Source organism: Myotis daubentonii, chromosome X (genome assembly GCF_963259705.1).
Source record: "Myotis daubentonii chromosome X, mMyoDau2.1, whole genome shotgun sequence".
NCBI classification, from domain to species: Eukaryota; Metazoa; Chordata; class Mammalia; order Chiroptera; family Vespertilionidae; genus Myotis; species Myotis daubentonii.
Window position 1 is genome coordinate 7,219,243 of NC_081861.1, and position 20,340 is coordinate 7,239,582.

At 40.9% G+C, this 20,340-nt stretch overlaps 1 protein-coding gene and 1 long non-coding RNA gene across 4 annotated transcripts; both read left to right on the plus strand.

Moving 5' to 3' along the window:
* Positions 1 to 4,237: 4,237 nt before the first annotated feature.
* LOC132224290 (uncharacterized) lies at positions 4,238 to 19,513 on the plus strand. Of its 3 annotated transcripts, XR_009450635.1 has the most exons (5): positions 4,238 to 4,363; positions 4,479 to 4,552; positions 13,224 to 13,613; positions 17,272 to 18,528; positions 18,567 to 19,513. It is a non-coding gene; the product is annotated as an uncharacterized LOC132224290 (long non-coding RNA). The 3 variants fall into 3 exon arrangements; XR_009450636.1 differs by lacking the exon at positions 13,224 to 13,613 and having other exon boundaries at positions 17,272 to 18,558; positions 18,603 to 19,513; XR_009450634.1 differs by lacking the exon at positions 13,224 to 13,613.
* On the plus strand, positions 13,649 to 15,277 carry KANTR (KANTR integral membrane protein). The gene has a single exon (XM_059679406.1). It carries the CDS (start codon positions 14,051 to 14,053, stop codon positions 14,279 to 14,281), a length of 231 nt encoding a protein of 76 aa, XP_059535389.1. The 5' UTR covers positions 13,649 to 14,050; the 3' UTR covers positions 14,282 to 15,277.
* Positions 19,514 to 20,340: the final 827 nt, after the last annotated feature.

Sequence of the window (20,340 nt, forward strand, 5' to 3'; positions counted from 1 at the left end):
ACCAGGTCCACACCAGATGTGCACACAAGCAGCACCAGGAGTGGCAGAAACTGACAGGCTTTAGATATGGGAAAAGAAGGATTGAGAGAAGTCAAGGATGACTACCAGGTTGCTGTGGAACCTTTGGCAAGGCCCCTTCCTCTCTGGGCCTCTTCTATGAAATGGTTGGAACACCAGACCTTGAACATACTCCATGATTCTGATAAATATTTTGGGAAGAGCATGGGGGCTTGGATGCCCTCTAGTTCTGACCTGGGACTACACTGTCAGAAGTGGGGAGGGGAAACTCTGACCCAGAAAAGGGAACATTTTGCCTCAGAGCCAGAGCTGAGAGTGTAGGATCCTGAGTCAAGACCAAGACTATATTTTAGAGTTGGATGTGGCCTTAAAGACCTTCTAGAACAGTCCATTGAGACAACTATGTGCGATATCTGCAGCCAGTCCCAGTGAGCAGGTGGTGAAGTGAAGGGGAGGAGAAAGCAGCAGGGGCAAAGGCCTGGAGTGGGCCAGGAAAGGTCAGCCTGGCAAGAAGATCCCAGCCAGTCTGACAGATGGCCTGGGTACCCTTGCCTCAATCTGCTCTACCTCACAACATGACTCCCTCGCCCTCTGTAGAGGGCCTCAGTTTTCCCATCTGCAAGCTTAGGCATCAGCCCAGAAGAAGTAACCTGCCTAAGTTCTCCAGATGGAATCCAGCCCCAAATTAGACCTGTGAAGCCTCGCCTTCATCATACTCTTCCCTGATTCCTCTCTGTCTTCCTAATCAAATCCGTAGGCCCTCATCTTGGAATTTGAGGCTCTGCTTCACCCACTCTGTCAGAGAGGGCCTCTGGCTTCAGGGGCACTATTAGGGGCCAAGTATGGGATTCTAATGTACTTAACCAGGGTGCTCATGCCCTGGCCTGAGGCATGGGAGAGAGGTTCTTTGCCTAGAGTGACATCTTGTTGTTCCTTGTGCCCTCACTCCTTGGTGTATGGTATGGCTTCAGGTCCTGCCCAATCTCGGCCTCCAAAACCAATGGACTGTTCTAGAAGGTCTTTAAGGCCACGTCCAACTCCAAAGTATAGTCTTTGCTGAAGACCAGAAAATACAGGCCCTAAACAGAAACCAGGAGGAGAAGGGGGAGTTGTGGACCCAATGTACCCCAGGGCCTGTTCCCATGCTGAAGCTAATTGTCTTTGTGTCCTTCACAGCTCACCCCATTCCTCTGCAGCTGAGGGCCCTGCTCCTGTGCATGAAGTCCCCAGAATGTCCTGGGGCCAGACCTTTAAAATGCCACTCACTGCTGTGAGCCAAAGACTGGCAAAATTTAACCAAAACTAGATTCAGGAATATCCCTCCTTTTTAGGTCATCAAAAGGGCCAGCACTGGCTCCCTCGTTTGGGGGTGTGTAGGATGGTTAGGAAGGAATCCTATTATTCATCCAGTAAACATTTATTAAGCACCTACTGTATGCCTGATACTAAACTGGGTGATAGAGATATAACAAGGAAACATGACAGACTCTCCTGGAGCCCAGAGTTTAAAAACAAGGTTTTTTGTGTGGTTTGTTTGTTTTTTTTGTCCTTGACTGTAATTTTTTTTACTTTGATTTAAAATTTTCTTTTACTTTTTCAATTACATTTGGCATACAATATTATATTAGTTTCAGGTGTATAACCCAGTGATTGGACATTATATAACTAAGTGATCACCCCAATAAATCTTTTTTTAAAGATTTTAAAATTGATTTTTAGAGAGAGAGGAAGGGAGAGGGAGAGAGAGAAACTTCAATGTGAGAGGGAAACATCGATCAGCTGTCTCCTTCATGCCCTCCACCAGGGATCAAAACCACAACTGGGCATGTGCCCTGACCAGAAAAAAACCAGCAACCTTTTGGTGCATGGGATGACACCCAACCAACCAACTGAGCCACACCGACCAGGGCAACTCCAATACATCTTGTATCCATCTAACACCATATATAGTTAATTACAATATTGTTGACTATATTTCTTATGCCCCCTCCCATCTTTCAAAAACCTAGTCCTCTACTCCCCCCCTTTCTCCCCCCCCCCAACCACCAGGTTCTCTGTGTAAGACAAGTATTCTTAACTCTTTGTATACACGGATCTGTTTGATGGTCTGGTGAAGCTTATAGAACTTCATAAAATACTATCTTTTAAATGCATAAAATAAAATACCTTTGGTTACAAAAGAAAGTGATTATATTGAAATATAATTATTAAAATATGGCAAAAGCAAATATGTGCTATAATAATATATGTGCTCCTCGTTAATTCACTAAATCATAAGATCCAATGGAGGGTCTAATGACAGTCATGATTTTAAAATAGAGGTTGCATGATATTTCAAAAGATCTGCGACATTATTTTGAACTGCAACCACTGTAATGTGATATGAAAAGCTCTGTGATTTCTGTTGGTGACAGTCACAAGTAATTGTGACTAATGTGGCTAGTTACATTCTTTGCTGGAAAAAAAAAAGAGCTAAATTTCAACAAGAGGAGAGTGAAAAATAAAGATGTAATTTTCCCCCCATACAAATTCATGGGCTACTCCAAACCCTGTCCCCAGACTCAATTGGAGGTCTGAAATTAAGAACCTTCCTGTCTCTCCTTCCTTCTTAAACAGCTATCGTTTGGAGGGCAGAAGTTTGGGTTTTATTTTGGGTCTTACTGCTGTGTACCATCATGCCAATCAGTTTGCCTCTCTGGGCCATAGTTCCCTCAGTCTGAAACAATGGGAAAAGCAAGAATTGGGACAGGAGACCTTAACTATTAATGTTCTGGGCAATTACTTTATATTCTTTCATTTAATCCTCACAATGATAGTATCAGGTGAGATTTTTATTTATTTATTTTTAAAATAACTCTTTATTGTTGAAAGTATTACATATGTCCCCTTTTTGCCCCAATTGACATCCTCCAATAAGCTCCCACCCCCCGCCCCAGGCCCTCAACGCCCCATTTTCTGTGTCCATGGGCCATGCATATATGCATACAAGGTTCGGGTGAGATTTTTTTAAAATTTAAATTCTTTATTATTTAAGTATTACATATGTCTCCTTTTCCTCCCTTGACCTCTCCCGGCCACTCCCACCCCCAGCACATGGTCTCACCCTCCTCCTGTCTGTGTCCATTGGTGATACTCATATACATGCATACAAGTCCTTTGGTTGATCTCTTACCTGCTCCGCCCCCGCCCCCCCCCCGCCCCCACCTTTCAGGCGAGATTTTTAAACTGTCTTCCCATTTCACAGATGAACTGAGGCTCCTAGTGAGGTTATCACTTGACCAATGTCTCAGTAAGTAGCAGGGGCTGGTGGGTAACTAGCCACACCCTCATAACCCCTTCCTCCTCCATGGATCAAATTAGGAGCTACACTCATCTTGAGCGATAGAAATCTAGCTCGGAAATCCCTGCAGTGAGGGTAGAGCTATAGGAAATTCCGGCCAGTGTCGTATCTCTTAACCGGGCAGTGGTTTATACAAAAGGACTTACAGAGTAAGATGTCAAGAAGACAGGATCGCCAGGCTGGTGTGGCTCAGTGATTGAGCATCGACCTATGAACCAGGAGGTCACAGTTAGATTCCCAGTAGGGGGAGTGCAGGAGACAGCTGATCAATGATTCTCTCTCATCATTGATATTTCTATCTCCCTCTCCCTTCCTCTCTGAAATCAATAAAAATGTATTAAATTTAAAAAAAAAAAAAAAAGCCAGCCCTAGCTGGCTTGGCTCAGTGGATAGAGCGTCAGCCTGCGGACTGAAGGGCCCCAAGTTCGATTCCAGTCAAGGGCACATGCCTGGGATTGCGGCTTGGTCCCCAGTAGGGGGCGTGCAGGAGCAGCCAATGAATGATTCTCTCATCATTGCTGTTTCTCTCTCTCTCTCCCTCTCTGTAATCAATAAAAACATATTTTTAAAAAAGAAGTCAGGAAATCTGATCATTGGGTGACTCGCGCCAGGCCCCACTTTGGGCTTAGAATCTGAGTGTTTCCAGCTAGTCTAATAGACCCGCTAAAAGAGGATGATGAGTCCTCATCTTCATCCTCTTAAAGGGTGGGCTTGGCTAATCAGCCAATCAAAGACCCCGAAGGGGCGGGGTTTTCTTCCTCCTGGATCCGGGCCTGGGGGGGAAGCGGGTAAAAAAAAGTGTTTCCATCTCCAGCCAATCCCAGGGCCGACAGGAGGGCACTCCTCCAATGGGAGCCCGAGGCTGTAGGTAGCGGTGGAGCTAGCTATCCTGTTCGCGCTTCAGCCTGCGGGAGGGATACCTCCTGGGTATTCTCGAGATCCAGCTCTCGGTTCCTGGGATCTTGGAATCTGCTCACACGTGGCTTGTACGGCGGAGGTTGTCCGGTGAGAGGCTGTAACGACCGGGGTGGGTGGGGGGCGTGGGGGAAAGAGGCCGGGCGGGAGCGCGTGAGGGGTGGGGCCTGGGTGAGCTTTTACCTGGGCGGCCTCTCAACCCTAGGTCAGCGGGTTGCGGAGGATCCCGCAGGTAGCAAAGGGAGGGCGAGGGCCCCTGCGACCCCAGACTGCGACTAGGTGAGTACCCTGCGTAGCCCACTGCCCGTGCCCACCTTCCCGCCCCCTCCCCCCAAATCTCTTGGAAAGCCGTTCTGTGCAGGTCTGCAGCTCACATGATCGTCTGCGTGCGTGTCTGTAAGTCTCCTCTCTTTCTGCCCCGCCTTTCCCTCTCGCAGTCTGTCTCTATCTCCATCTTTCTGTCTGTCTCTATCTTTCTGTTTCTCTCCCTCTCTGAGACATACTAAACAACCTAGACCTAGAAGGCTGAATCCTGTTAAAACTAGCCATGAGACCTTGAGCCATCTACTTCATGGATGTGGGCCTCAGTTTTCCTCATCTGTGAAATGGAAGTCTAATCATCTCCACCTGAGACAATACTTGTGCATCCCTTTGCCCAATACCCAGCCCCTAGAAAATATTCAATAAATGACGGTCGTGATTGAGAAGAATATTCTCTCTCTTGGTCTTTGGCTTTGTTTACTCCCTGTCTGTTTCTGAGCCTAACCTCATTGGTTCTCTTCCTCTGTTATTGTGTTTCCTCTTTCTACCTGTCTCTTTTCCATTCTTAAATAGCTTAAAGGTGCATTGTTTATAGCAATGAGGTTGGCCTAAGAGCAACTGTGAACTTAGCCAAGGGCTCTAGACTGTTCTGTGTGGAAAAAAAAAGAGCCTGGACTTGGGATGCTTCTGGCTTCATTGAAGAGAGATCCTCTTTGTTCCCCAGCCTCCTGTGTTAATCAGGTAGAGACCCCTAGGGTGAGGAGCAACTTATTTTTTTTTAATATATTTTATTGATTTTTTACAGAGAAGAAGGGAGAGAGATAGAGAGTTAGAAACATCGATGAGAGAGAAACATCGATCAGCTGCCTCCTGCACATCTCCCACTGGGGATGTGCCCGCAACCCAGGCACATGCCCTTGACCGGAATCGAACCTGGGACCCTTCAGTCCGCAGGCCGACGCTCTATCCACCGAGCCAAACCGGTTTCGGCAGGAGCAACTTAAATGAAAAAAGTGGATCAGGCCCTTTATGTTAGTCAACACAAGAAGACCAAGGGTCTCCTAGTTACATCCCCATACAGTCCTTCTGTCCCCTCCCTGAAATCCTTTGACCAGGCCTTCTGGAACTCACCTTCAATTATCAGCAAAATCCCCTCCATTCTCACCCTGGCTTCTGAAGAGTCTTAGTTTTCTTTCCATTCCTTAGAGGTTCTCATACCTGTTGGACCCAACACTACATTTTTACAGTGTATATTTTGAAATGCCTCTTCACTATTCTGAAATGAAGTGCATAGATAATAGAATCTGTCTACACATATAATCCCCCCAAACCAATATAATGTCCTAATTGTAATATAAATGAGAAGTAAAGGAAGAGCAATTTATAATAAAACAATATGTATTTTAATAAGTAAAGCCTGGGATGTAATTCTATTAGAAGTCATAATGAAATGGTCTTGCATATAATGATACTTAAACCTGGGAATGTGACAGCTACATACATGTGTGTTGATTGATGACTCAGAAACCGCAGGTAGGATGATGCAGTTTTCCTAGATGATGAGCAATTCTTCATAAAGTTCTAAACAAAGCATAGTGCAGTCTTGCCTCAATTTATGTAGTTGTAGAATTTCTGGAACAGTCAGTATACTAGTATATTAGAATCTATGATGTGGCCTTCATAACCTCTCTGGGCTTATATCCTACCACTCTCCCCACTTGCTCTCTCTATGCCACCCATCCTTGCCTTCTTTATGCTACTTGAACATATTAGGCTCACTTCCACCTCAGGGGTCTGTACTGGGCCATCACCTGTACCTAGAATGCTTTTCTTGCACACAACTCATGCCCTCACTTCCTTCAGGTCTCTATTCAGATGTCACTTTCTCAATGAGGCCTACACTGACCATCCTTTTTATTTTATCTTTTATTTTTTTAAAAATATGCTTTTTATTGATTTTAGGGAGAGAGAGATACAAATATCAATGAGAGAAAAACATCGATCGGCTGACACCTGTATGCCCCATACTGGGGATCAAGCCTGCAACCCGGGCATGTGCTCTGACAGGGAATCGAACCGAGATGTCTTCATTCAGGGGTCGACACTCAACCCCTGAGTCACATCAGCCGGGCCTGACCATCCTTTTTAAAATTGCAGCTCTCCACTAGCACATACCCTGATCTATTTTTCTCATAGTGTTCCTCACCCTCTTACAGAATATAAAATTCACATTTTTTTTTAATATATTTTATTGATTTTTTACAGAGAGGAAGGGAGAGAGATAGAGAGCCAGAAACATCGATGAGAGAGAAACATCGATCAGCTGCCTCCTGCACATCCCCTACTGGGGAAATGCCCGCAACCCAGGTACATGCCCTTGACCGGAATCGAACCTGGGACCTTTCAGTCCACAGGCCGACGCTCTATCCACTGAGCCAAACCGGTTTTGGCAAAATTCACATTTTTTTTTTATGTCCGACTCTCCCACTCAATTGTAAGCTCTAGAAGGGCAGACATTGCCTGACTGGTTTGGCTCAGTGGATAGAGTGTCGGCCTGCGGACTGAAACGTCTGCAGGTTCGATTCTTGTCAAGGGCATGTACCTTGGCTGCAGGCACATCCCCAATAGGAGGTGTGCAGGGGGCAGCTGATCGATGTTTCTCTCATTGATATTTCTAACTCTCTATCTCTCTCCCTTCCTCTCTGTAAAAAATCAATAAAATATATTAAAAAAAAATAGGGCAGATGTGTGTGTGTGTGTGTGCGTGCGTGCGTGCGTGCGTGCGTGCTCGCACGCGCGCACGCACCCTGATGCATCCCTATTACCTGGCACATAGTAGGCTCCCTTAGTAAATGTTGAATGACTAAGTAAATGAATGAATGAATAACCAGGCTTTTTACCTACATGGTTGTCTGGTGGGACATTCTAAAGTTGTATGGAATGTGGTTCAATTCTTTGCTGTGTGGAGCTATTTTGTGCAGCTGAGCATCCCTGGTCCATGCCCACTAAATGTCACCAGTGATCTCCAACTATCGTGACAATAACAAATGCCCCCAAACACCCCTTGATTGTCCAGACCCCCGCCACTGAGAACCACTGCTTGAATAGAAATCTAGCTTTCCCCTGAGCTCTTTGCTCCTCCAGCAGCTCCTGCATAGCCCTCTTACCAGGAGGTCAGGAGATGGGGGTAGGTGTCCTCACTCTAACTGCCCTTCCCAGACACTTTCTTTTCCTCCTCCTTAAACTACTTTTAAAGTCCTCACCTGACGCCAAACCGGTTTGGCTCAGTGGATAGAGCGTCGGCCTGCAGACTAAAGGGTCCCAAGTTCGATTCCGGTCCCCAATGGGGGGTGTGCAGGAGGCAGCTGGTCATTGTTTCTCTCTCATCGATGTTTCTGACTCTCTGTCCCTCTCCCTTCCTCTCTGTGGAAAATCAATGGGATATATTTAAAAAAAAAAAACTCACCTGATGATATTTTTTTCCATTGATTTTTAGAGAGAGTGGAAGGGATGGTCTTATTGTTGAGTTGTAAGAATTCTTTTTTAAAAAATACGTTTTTATTGATTTCGGAGAGGAAGGGAAAGAGAGATAGAAACATCAATGATTAGAGAGGACCACTGATCATCTTCCTCCTACACACCCCCCACTGGGGATATAGCCCACAACCCTGGGCATGTGCCCTGACCGGGAATTGAACCGTGACCTCCTGGTTCATAGGTCGGTGCTCAACCACTGAGCCATTCCAGCCGGACAGGTTGTAAGAATTCTTTATGTATTTTAGAGACAAGTCCCTTATCAGATATATAAAATGCAAATCTTTTCTCTTTCTCTGGGTTGACTTTTCACCTTCTTGATGGAGTTTTTTGATGCATAAAAGTTTTAAATTTTGAAGTCAATTTATATATTTTTTTTCTTTCTTTTTTAATCCTTACCCGAGGAAATGATTAGAGAGAGGAAGGGAAAGAGTGAAACCTCGATGTTAGAAACATCAATCAGTTGCCTTCCCTGCGCTCCTCAACTGGGGATCAAACCCACAACGCCCTGACCAGGAATTGAACCGGCAACCTTTTGGTGCACAGGACTATGCTCAACCACCTGAGCCACTCTGGCCAGGCCATACCTATTTTTCTTTTGTCAGTTGACTTTTTCATGTCATATCTAAGGAACCAGTCAATAACCCAAGGTCACAAAGATTTATTCCTGTGCTTTTTTCCAGGAGTTATATGATTTTTAGCTCTTGCATTTAGGTTGATGACCCATTTTGAGTTAATTTTTGTGTGTGGTGAGGTAGGGGTCCAAATTTTATTCTTCTGCATGTGAATATCTAGTTGTCCCAGTACCTTTTGTTGAAAAGAGTATTCTGTCCGTCCCCTTGAATTGTCTTGGCAACCTTGTGAAAAATCAATTGACCATAAATAATAAATTTAAAGGTTCATTTCTGGACTCTGAATTCTAATCTATTGATCTATGTCTGTCATTATGCCAGACTACACTGTGTTGATTACTATAGTTGCATATAGTAAGTTTTGAAAACAGGCATTGGAATCTTCAACCTTTGTTCTTTTTCAAGATTGTTTTGGCTCTTCTAAGTCCCTTGCATTTCTATATGGATTTTAGGATCAGTTTGCCATGTTTCTGCAGAAAATCAGCTAGAATTTTTATAGGGATTGTGTTGAATATATATATCAATTAGGAATTATTGCCATTTAACAATATTGTGTCTTCCTGTTTGTGAACATGAGAAGTCTTTCCATTTAGATTGTCTTTAATTTCTTTTGGAAGTGTTTTCAGTATATAAGTTTTTCACTTTTGTTAAATTTATGCCTAAGTATTTTATTTTTGCTGCTATTATAAATGGGATTATTTTCTTAATTTCACTTGCTGATTATTCATTGCTATTGTGTAGAAATACAATTGATTTTTATTTATTGATCTTCTATTCTGCCACATTGCTGAACTTGTTTATTAGTTCAAATAGTTTTTTAGTAGATTCCTGAGGATTTACTGTATATTAGATCATGTGATCTACAAATATAGTTTTACATTTTCTTTCCAATCTGGATGCTTTAAAAAAATTTTATTGATTGATTTTATTTTTGTAATATATTTTTATTGATTTCAGAGAGGAAGGGAGAAGGAGAGAGAGATAGACACATCAATGATGAGAATCATTGATTGGCTGCCTCCTGCATGCCCCCTCCTGAGGATCAAGCCCCTAACCAAGGTGTGTGCCCTTGACCAGAATCGAACCTGGGACCCTTCAATCCCCAGGCCACCGCTCTATCCACTGAGCCAAACTGGCTAGGGCTATTTATTGATTTTAGAGAGTGAGGAAGGGGGAGAGAGAAGGAAAGAGGGAGGGACAGAGGGAGAGAGAGAGAGAGAGAGAGAGAGAGAGAGAGAGAGAGAGAGAGAGAGATTGATTTGTTGTTCTACTTATTTATGCATTCATTGGTTGATTCTTGCATGTGCCCTGACTGGGGATTGAACCTGCCACCTTGGCCTATCTGGATGATGCTATAACTAACTGAGCTACCTGGCCAGCATGTGGGTGCTTTTTTGTTTTGTTTTTTTCTTGATTAATAGCCCTGGCTAGACTTTCTAGTACAGTGCTGACTGGAAGTAATGACAGCAAGTATCATTATCTTGTTCCTGATCTTAGGGGTAAAGTATTGATTCTTTCTCTATTAAGTATGATGTTAGCTGTGGGTTTTACCTTTTACCAAGTGGAAGAAGTTCCCTTCTACTCCTAGTTCTCTGAGTGCTTTTGCCATGAATGGGCTTTGTTAAATGCCTTTTCTGCATCTATTGAGATGATCATGTGGAGTTTATGCTTTATTCTATTAATATGGTGTATTATATTGATTACTTTTCAGATGATAAGCTAACCTTGCATTTCTGAAATAGATCCTAATTCATCATGTTATAAAACACTTTTTCTATGGTGCTGGACTTGGTTTGTTAGTATTTTCCTGAGGATTTTTACATCTGTATATTCATAAGGGATATTGGTCTGTAGTTTTCTTGTGATGTCTTTGGTTTTGGTGTTAGTGTAATACTGCCTGCATAAAATGAATTGGTAAGTGTTTTCTGTTTTTTTGGATGAGTTTGTGAAGGATTGATATTTGCTTTGCGTACATCTTATGTCTTCGGTTCCGTTGTTCTTTAATTCCTCTCTTCTTTTGTGGTAAGTAGATATTTTCTACTTTAACTTTTTAATTTCCTTATCAAGTATATATTTTTTGAGTTAATTTCTTAGTGGTTACTCTGGGGATTACAATTAACATCTTAATTTGAAACATTCCACTTTGGATTAATTCTAACTTACTTTCAATAGTGTGTAAAAACTTTTGCTCCAGCATACCTGTTTCCTCTCCCCTCCTTTGTAGTATTATCATGCAAATTACTTCTTTATACATTACTAGAGGCCTGGTGCACGAAATTCATGCACTTGGGGAGGGTCCCTCAGCCCAGTCCTCTTGTAGTCCAGAGCCCCTGGGGAATGTCTGACTGGAGAGCAGGCCTAAGCTGGCAGTTGGACATCCCTCTTGCAGTCCAGGACCCCTTGCCCCTTACCACCCACCTGCTCACTGTTCCTTACCGCTGGGCTCACTGCTCCTTTGTGCTCCCGTCGAGGCAGGAGAGGCTCCCGCCACCACCACTGTGCTCATCAGCTATGAGCCTGGCTTCTGGCTGAGCGGTGCTTTCCCTGTGGGAGTGCACTGACCACCAGGGGGAAGCTCCTGCATTGAGCATCTGCCATCTGGTGGTCAGTGCACTTCATATCGACCGGTCATTCCTCCATTCAGCCGATTTGCATATTAGCCTTTTTATTATATAGGATAAGCCCATCACCAAATTTTATTATTATTGCTTTATGCAATCTTTTATAACAGATAGGAAAATAAAGTGTTACAAAAATTATTTTTTTCCATACCCATGTAGGTACCTTCAAGTTACCATCTAGTGTCCTCTAATTTCAGCCTGAAGCTAGCAATGAATTCTTTCAGTTTTGTTTATCTTAACTTCTCTTTCATCTTTGAAGGACAGTTTAGTTAGATGTGGAATTCTCCTTTGACAGTCTTTTTTTTTCAACATTTTGAAGATGTTGCAACACAGTCTTCTGTCCTCTGGTTTCTGATAAGAAATCAGCTACTAATGTTATTGAGAATTCCTTATGCACAATAAGTCATTTTCCTGTTGCTGCATTTGAGATTTTCTTTTTGTCTTTGATTTTGACCAGTTTCACTACGTATCTAGGTATGGATCTCTTTGAGTTTATTCTACTTGAGGTTGTTGAATGTATAGATTAATATTTTACATCAAATTTGTGATGTTTTGGCCCCTTTGTCTTCCTCTTGTCCTTCTGAGATTTCTGTTATACTTATGTTAGTACACTGATGTAGTCTTACAGGTCTGTGAGGCTGTTTCTTTCTCTTCATTCTTTTTTCTTTCTGCTTTTCATAATGGATAATCTCTATTTACCTATCATCAACTTCACCCTTCTCTTCTGCCAGCTCATATCTGTTGTTGAACCCCTCAAAATGTATTTTTCATTCCATTTGTAATACTTTTCACTCCAGATTTTCTATTTGATTCTTCTTTATGATTTTTATCTCTATTGACATTCTCTATTTTATAAGACATTGTTCTCATACTTTCCTTTAATTCTATAGATATGGGTTCCTTTAGTTCTTTGAAAATGTTTATAATAGTTAATTTAAAGTCTTTGTCTATTAAGTCCCAAATATTAGCCCCCTTGGGGACATGTTCTTTTGGCTGCTATTTTCCCCATATATGTAACATAATTTACTGTTTCTTTGCATGTCTCACAGTTGTTGGGTTGTTTTTTTTTTTGGTAAAAAACTGGTCATTTTAGATACTCTAACAACTCTGGTATCAGACTCTTCCACCCTCAAAGTTTGTTGTTGTTCTGGGTTGTGCATGTGTGGTTGTTGTTGTTATTTTTCTTGTTGCCCTTTACTTGTGAATTCTGTATTCCCTGTATTACAGGGTGTGGCAAGAGCAGGTCACAGTTGTTCATATGTAAAATAATGTAATAATACACAAATAAACTTTTACGTACTTAAAATTCTAAACCTACTTTTTCCCCACCCTGTATGTGGACCCTGAGTTCTCTGCCAACTTTTTTTAAGTTCTTGTTTTCATTATTTATTTATTTTTAAATCTCACCTAAGGACATGTTTAGAGAAAGGAAAGGGAGAGAGAGGGAAAAAAAATTGATGTTCTAGAGAAACATTGATCGGTCGCCCCCCACACGGGATTAAACACACAACCCAGGTATGTGCCTTGACTGGGAGTCTTTTCAGATTTTTAAATGAAAAATTTGAAAACTGCTTGAATAACATGTTTATTTTTATATTAGGTTTATGCTTGAAATGGATACACCCAAATTCTGACCAAGACTTTTTAATGATGTGTTCTTTCAAATTTTCAGTAGTCACGATCAAGAAAAATTTATGTACAAGTAGCTGATAAAGTATTTAAAACCAATTTTTAAAGTCTTCAAAAATGTTCAACAACTGAAATGGTATCTGACAGCTTTTCTTTCTGTTTTATTGAAGAATATATTGTTAAAATTTCTTGCGATAATGTGATTAGATTTCAAAACAATTGAACTCTTTCATATAAATTATTTCAAAATAATGATGAAGCTCTTATTTGCAGAACATCCATCATTGTTAGCCCCGCAGCTAGCTTGGACACCATTAAAAGGGCTCATCAGCTTCAAATGAATAAAAGTATCTGATATTCATGAAGACAGAGTTTCAGGGCTTCTACCAGGAGCTACACTCTCTAGAAGCCCCTGCTTGGCCTTCCTGCACCCAACCCCACCCCAACTAGTCACATCTTGGCTGTGTATGGTGTTTCTTGGCAACTGGAACACAGACTCCTCCAGCAGCTCCACAGATCCCTTGTCCTCAGTGAGCAGAAGACTACAGAAACTGTCTACTGAAGAGGCTGTCCATGTGATTGAGCTCGGCTCTGCTTAACACACTTAACCACAGAGCAGTAACTGAGTGCTGGATGTTACTCATTCGTGCTCACCTCCTGCAGGTACGGGAGAGGGATTTGTCAGACCACATTTCACTAAGGGTCACCCTCTAAGGATCTCCACAGGAGGCTGCCCATAGAGAGAGGCAGCCTGCCTAGGGTCTCCACTGCCTTAGGTTCTACATGGACACCATTAGGGCTGAGGGAATCAGTATCTCTTTACTTATCTGTAATCTACATATCAACTAGAAAATTCTGCCTTCTGCTATTTGTTTGTTTATTTATTTATTTATTCATTCATTCATTTATTTTTGGTAGAAAGAGTTTTAACTGCTGCTTCAATTCCTTTAATAGAGGACTATTCAGGATTTCTTTTTCTTCTTGAGTCAGTTTTGGTACGTTAAAGTTTTCTAGGAATTGGTCTATTTTGCCTGCATTCTCAAATTTATTGGCATCAACTTCCCTTATTTTTGATTCTCTGCTGTACATAATCTGTAGTTATGTCTCCTTTTTCATTGCTGTTATTGGTTATTTGTGCCTTCTCACTTTTTTTCATGATCAATCTCTCCAGAGGTTTGTCTATTTTATTAGTCTTTTCGAAGAACCAACTTTTGGCTTTGTTGCTTCTCTCTATTATGTCTTTGTTTTCTATTTCTTTAATTTCTGCTCTTATCTTTTTTGATCTCCTTCCTTCCACATTTTTTGGATTTATTCTGTTGTTCTTTTTCTAATTTCTTATATTGAATACTGAGCTCATTAATCTTCAGCCTTCCTTGTTTTTTGATTTGTGCATTTAAGGATATAAATTGCCTTCTAAATACTGCTCTTTTATAAGTTCAGACATGTCCTATTTCATTATTGTTCTGTTCCGAGTACTTTAACATTTTCATCATGGTTACTTCTTTGACCTGTGAGTTATATAAAAGTATGTTTTTAAATTTCTCAATGTTTGGTGATTTTTAATTTTATCTCTTTGTTATTGAAATCTATCTTAATTGCATTATGGTCAGAGGATGTTGTCTGTGTGATAACAATTCTGAATTTTATTGAGACTTGATTATGGCTTAGTACGTGATCAATATTTTTTAATGTTTCCTGTGTGCTTTATAAGAATGTATGTTCTCTAATTGTTGATTACAGAGTTCTACATATGTCTATTATCAAGCTTGTTAGTTGTATTGTTCAAATTTTCTATATCTATACTGATTTTTTGGTGTCACTATATAGCAGTAATTGTAAGAGGTGTATTAATATTCAACTATGATGGTGGATTTGTCTATTTCTCTTGTAGTTCTTTTTTAAAATTTTATATATTTTGAGAATATTTTATTAGGACTATTCAAAATAAGAATTGTTAGATATTCCTGATAAATATGTAATGACCCTCTCTATTCTTGATAATGCATTTTTCCTTGAAGTCTATTTTACCTTATATTAATATAACAACACAAACTTTTCTTCTTGTTAGGATTTATGTGGCATATAATTTTCCAACCTTTTACTTTACAACATTTTCATGCTCTTATGCTTCAATTATACCTCTTGGGAATGGCATATAGCTGGACCTTTTTTTTAAAAAAAGGTAATCTGGTGATCTCTGTTTTTTAACGGGCAAGTTTAATCTGTTTACATTTATTGTGATATATTTGGGCTTGTTTCTACCATTATACTTTTTTATTTCTATTTCCTATCAAAATTTTTTCTATGCTTCATTTTCTTTCTTTTTTTCTTTCGCTTGCTTTTTCAGCTTTAAGATTTGTAGTGTTTGCTTTCTTATGCAATATTTTCCTCCCTACTGTTTGGAATTTACATTTTTTCTATTCTTTTTGTGGTTATCCTTGACATTTTACCAAGCATGTTTAATTTATAAGGTCTAAAGTTAAACAGTATTTTAACCTCCATTTTCAAGAACACAGGAACCTTCAACTGTAGGCATTTCTTTCTTGACCACATGCTATTGTGTTGAGTTTGTTCCTTTTTTCTAACCTCATAAATTCTACATTATCATTAGTATAATTTTATGTGCATAGTGTTTGGATTTTCATGCATACATTCTTGCATCTCAGATCATCATTCTGGGATCATTTTCTTTCATTATGAATACAGTGTTTAGATGCTCTTTTAGTACAGGTCTCTTGGTGTTAAATTGTCCCAGTCTTTGTTACATGTAAATGTAATTTTATCCTCATCTTAAATGACAGTGCTATAGGTATTTAGAAGTCTGCTACCAGTCTAATTGCTGTTTTTGTAGGTGTTTTTGTTTTCTTATATTCTGGCTACCTTTAAGATCTCTCTCTCTCTCTCTCTCTCTCTCTCTCTCTCTCTCTCTCTCAGAGGGAGATGTACAGGGGGCTCTTCAGTGTCATTCTAAAATGTTTAGGCATGTATTTCTTTTTCATTTATTCTACTTTAGAAATGCACTTGCTTTATGCCTCTGGGGTTTTTTTTTTCAGAATTTCTAGAAAATTCTCAGCCATTATTTCTTCAAATGTTGCCCTCTCCCATTATTTATATATTTTCTTTCTCAGAATCCAGTTAGTCATATTTTTTACCTCTTCATTATATCTTCCATATCTCAACATCTTTTTTATGTTTTCTGTCTCCTTTTCTTCCTGCACTTCATTCTGGGCAATTTCTCCAGCTTTTTACCAATTACCTCTTCAGCTGTGTCTGATCTGTTGTTTCATCTGTCCACTGAGTTTTTTGTTTCAACAGTTGCATTTTTCATTTGTATAAGCTCCATATATTTCACTTTCTAATTCAACCCTAATAATCTCTCGTTGCTTGCTCATCTTTGTGGTTGCATCTCCTGTTTCTTTAAAGATTTTATACAATTTTTGTTCAACCAATGATCACTGTTTGCATAAGTATGACATTGTAAATATTGTTCATATCAAACCACAGAGTATGCTCTGATTATATATCCTTTGTTGTATACCTTTTTGTTTTCTTAGTAGTTGTCTGTTTTTTTCTTTGCCTAGTGTTGTAATACCTATTACTAATTCTTATCTGAAATTCTTTTTAAAAATCCCTACCAGATGATGTCCCTCCTCTGCTCAAAACTCTCCCATGGCTCCCAGCTCCTCAGAATAAAAGCCATAGCCCTCACCATGTCCCAAAAGTCTCTACACATTCTGGACCTCAACCCCTCTCTGACTTCATTTCCTGTCATTCTCTCCATCACTCACTCTTCTCCAGCCACACTGGCCTACTTGCTGTTACTCAAACTGACAAGTACCCGCCCTCTTCATTGGCTTTGTACTTGTTCTCACTGCCAGGAACACTCTTCTACCCAGATAATCTGATGACTTGCCCATCCATCCAGTATTCTCAAATGTCACCTGACCAGCATATCTAAATTGGTCTCATTCACCAGCACTGTCTATCCCCTTATCTTACTTTTTTTGTCTTATGTTTTTCTATAAAACACCGATCACCACCTGAAATATTTCATATTTATTTATTGTGATTAGTGTCTGTCTCTCCCCAATAGACTGTAAGCTCCACAAAGCAGGGCCTTTTGTTTTGTTCACTGTTGTATCCCCAGTTCCAAAAACAGTGCATAGTAATATTTAGTAGATGCTCAATAAATATTTGTGGAATAAACCCATTCAAAGACATACCTATATGGCAGGGCTTGGGGAGGGATGGGGATGTGGATAATAAGGAATAAACAAGAAAGGGTGAAAGAAAAAATAAAGTGTATATTCCCTTGTCTTAGGTCACCCACTCCATGACATTCATCCTTTAGTATCTGCTCTTCGCTAAGGAGAAAACAACACCACCTGTCGTCTGTTAACCCGAGGACAGAATGCCCAGGTGAGCCTGACTCACAGTACCTGTACTTAGCTAACCTTGACCACGTGCTGCCAAAGCTCCTGCAAGCCTTCCCTCCAAGCACAGCAGCAGCCCAGCTCCGGAGCGGACAGGCATTCCACCCCACAGAAGTGATCTGCTGTCACCTACTCTTGGGGGGCAAAGGGGATTATGGGGAGATTAGAAGAAGATAGATGGCCCCACTCCGTCAACCCATATTGTTATCAGACAACTCATTCTGGTCCACACAACAACCCCACCGGTGCACTGACTGAGGGGAGCCACGTGTTTAGTTCCCTGGACTCCCGTGTGACCTCACCCACTGACTTCCCCAGAAGGGGCTCTGTAACCTCTTCGGGAAGCTGAAGCCAGACAGTGACTGAGAGGTTCTGTTCAGCTCCTCCTCTCCTGGGCAGCTTCACCCAGGAGTAACTTCAGTAACCAGTGGGGTGTGTGCTCGCCACTCAGGTTTTCAAAACAAAACCATATATTGTTTAGGGATACTTACACAGGAAGCAAATTCAAGAAAAGCAAAAAAAAAAAAAAAAAAGAGAGAGAGAGAGAGAGAGAGAGAGAGAGAGAGAGAACATCAAGGTCAGGATAATGGTTTCCTCTGGGGCAGGGGAAGAGGTATGTGAAGGGAAACAGGAGGGTTCTAAAATACTTTAATGTTCTAGTTCTTAGCATGGTTGGGAGGTAGATGGGAATTTTATTATTCTTCCTTAAACTGTACAAGTTTTAGAAACTGTTCCATATGTTCAGTGTATTTAAAATTTTAACAGAAACACAATTTTCAAACCAAATAATATGTACAACTGACTGAACACATAGAATCAAAGATAATCACAATAAACACATCAGAATACCTGCCTATGGAGGGAGAGGGTTGGAAATGGGAGTGGAGAATGAGAAAATGGGATGCACAAATTTATATCTATAAAAGCCCAGCGACCATTATGGCAGAATGATTGGAACAACCAGAACAATGGGTCACTATGACACTCACTGACTACCAGGGGGCAGATGCTCAACACAGAAGCTGCCCCTGGTGGTCAGTGCATTCCCACAGCAGGAGCACTGCTCAGCCCGAAGTGGGGCTCACAGCTGGTGAATGCAATGGCAGTGGTGGGAGCTTCTCCCGCCTCTGCAGCAGTGCTAAGGAGTGGTGAGCCAAGTGGTAAGGAGTGAGCAGGTGGGCAGTAAGGAGCGGCGAGCCAAGTGGTAAGAAGTGAGCAGGTGGGCGGTAAGGGGCAAGCAGGTGGGTAGTTAGGAGCAAGGGGTCATGGTTTGTGAGAGTGATGTCCAACTGCCAGTTTAGGCCCAATCAGACACCCCCCGAGGGGCCCCAGATTGCAAGAGGGCACAGGCTGGGCTGAGGGAACAACCCTCCCCCCCATGCACGGATTTTGTGCATTGGGCCTCTAGTAAATAAATAACATATACATTCTACTTATCAAAGATAATTATGTGACCATGGAGTACAGTTTCCTCTACCTTCTGCACCAGAATATTGAATGTGATAAAGAAGCTGAACCTTACTAAATCTGATTGGTCCAAAATCAATCTGTATAAAACCAAATCACATGAATACTGCAAAGAGTATTATAATCAAGTAAATGGTTGCTACAGAAGGTTTTCCCAGGTGGAGGATTTTGAAGGCCCCTCTGAGTGGTCATTTCTCCAAAGTTTCATCTGTGTTCTGCTGTCCAGCATTCCTGAAGGATTTCAAATGCAGCCCTTGGCTTATCAGCCCATTTCGCAATAAAACTTGAAAACCAATAGAGAGGTTCACAGAGAGGAAGGGGGGTCAAATATATGGTGACAGAAAGACTAAACTTTGGGTGATGAGCACACAGTGCAATATACAGATGATGTATTATAATATTGTACACTTGAAACTAATATAGTCTTATTAACCATTGTCACCCCAATAAATTTAATTTTTTTAAAAAGAGAAAGCAGGAGACTAAACTGGTATCCCTACAAGAGGAAAAGACCAAACCCTCATACCTCAAAAAGAAGTACAGTCCTATGTTGGACTGTGTCTTGGAAATTGCCTCTATGGTTTAAAAAGATCATGTATGCATATCTCATGGACATGGACAATAGTTTGGTGAAGGCCAAGGGAGGGAGGGTGGAAGTGGTCAAAGGGGGGGGGAAACGGGGAAACACCTCTAATGTCAACATTAAAAAAATTTTTTTTAAAGATTCACTTGTTCTTTTAAAAAAATTTATTTTGTCTATAGTTATTCTACCTTTTCATTCTGTGTGTTGGGTTTGAAATTGTCAGAGGTCTGTCTCCCTTATTAGTCTTTTCAAAGACCAGCTTTGATTTGATCAGTTTTCACTGTTGCTTGTCTTCTCTATAATGTTGGTGGTATACTTTGGATTAAAGGATTAGAGTATCATCTGTGTATATCCCGAGGAAAAGAATAGCCATCTAAAAACTTAAATTTTTCAACTGGATTTAAATGATTTTAAGAATGAAATAGAAATTCTGGCTAATGGGGGAAAAAAACAAATTATCCTTAACTTTTTACCACCACCTACTTGAGAAAAAAAAAAGCATTTCTCTTTAATAGCCACAATCAAGATTTTGAAGAGATCATTAATGAAAAGTCCTGATCAGGAATTGTATGTAGCCATTTTCAGCATAAAATCTTAAGCTAAAATGTACATTCACAGAAGATGCTCACGTGTGTCATTAAAATGTGAAAATAGTTTATTTAGTTATACAAATTAAAGGTTTGCTATCTTTCTGTCACCCTTGCAGTACCCACATACCTCCTCCAAATCAGAGCCAGAGCCACTGCCAGGCTCTACTTATCTCCTCTGAGCTATAGGTAGTTTTGCTCCAGCTCTGGGAGCCCAAGAACCAGGACTGAGAACATCTATATATATAAAAGCCTAAGTGACCATCCTACCATCTGACCCGTAGCTATGATGCGCAATGACCACCAGGCGGCAGATGCTC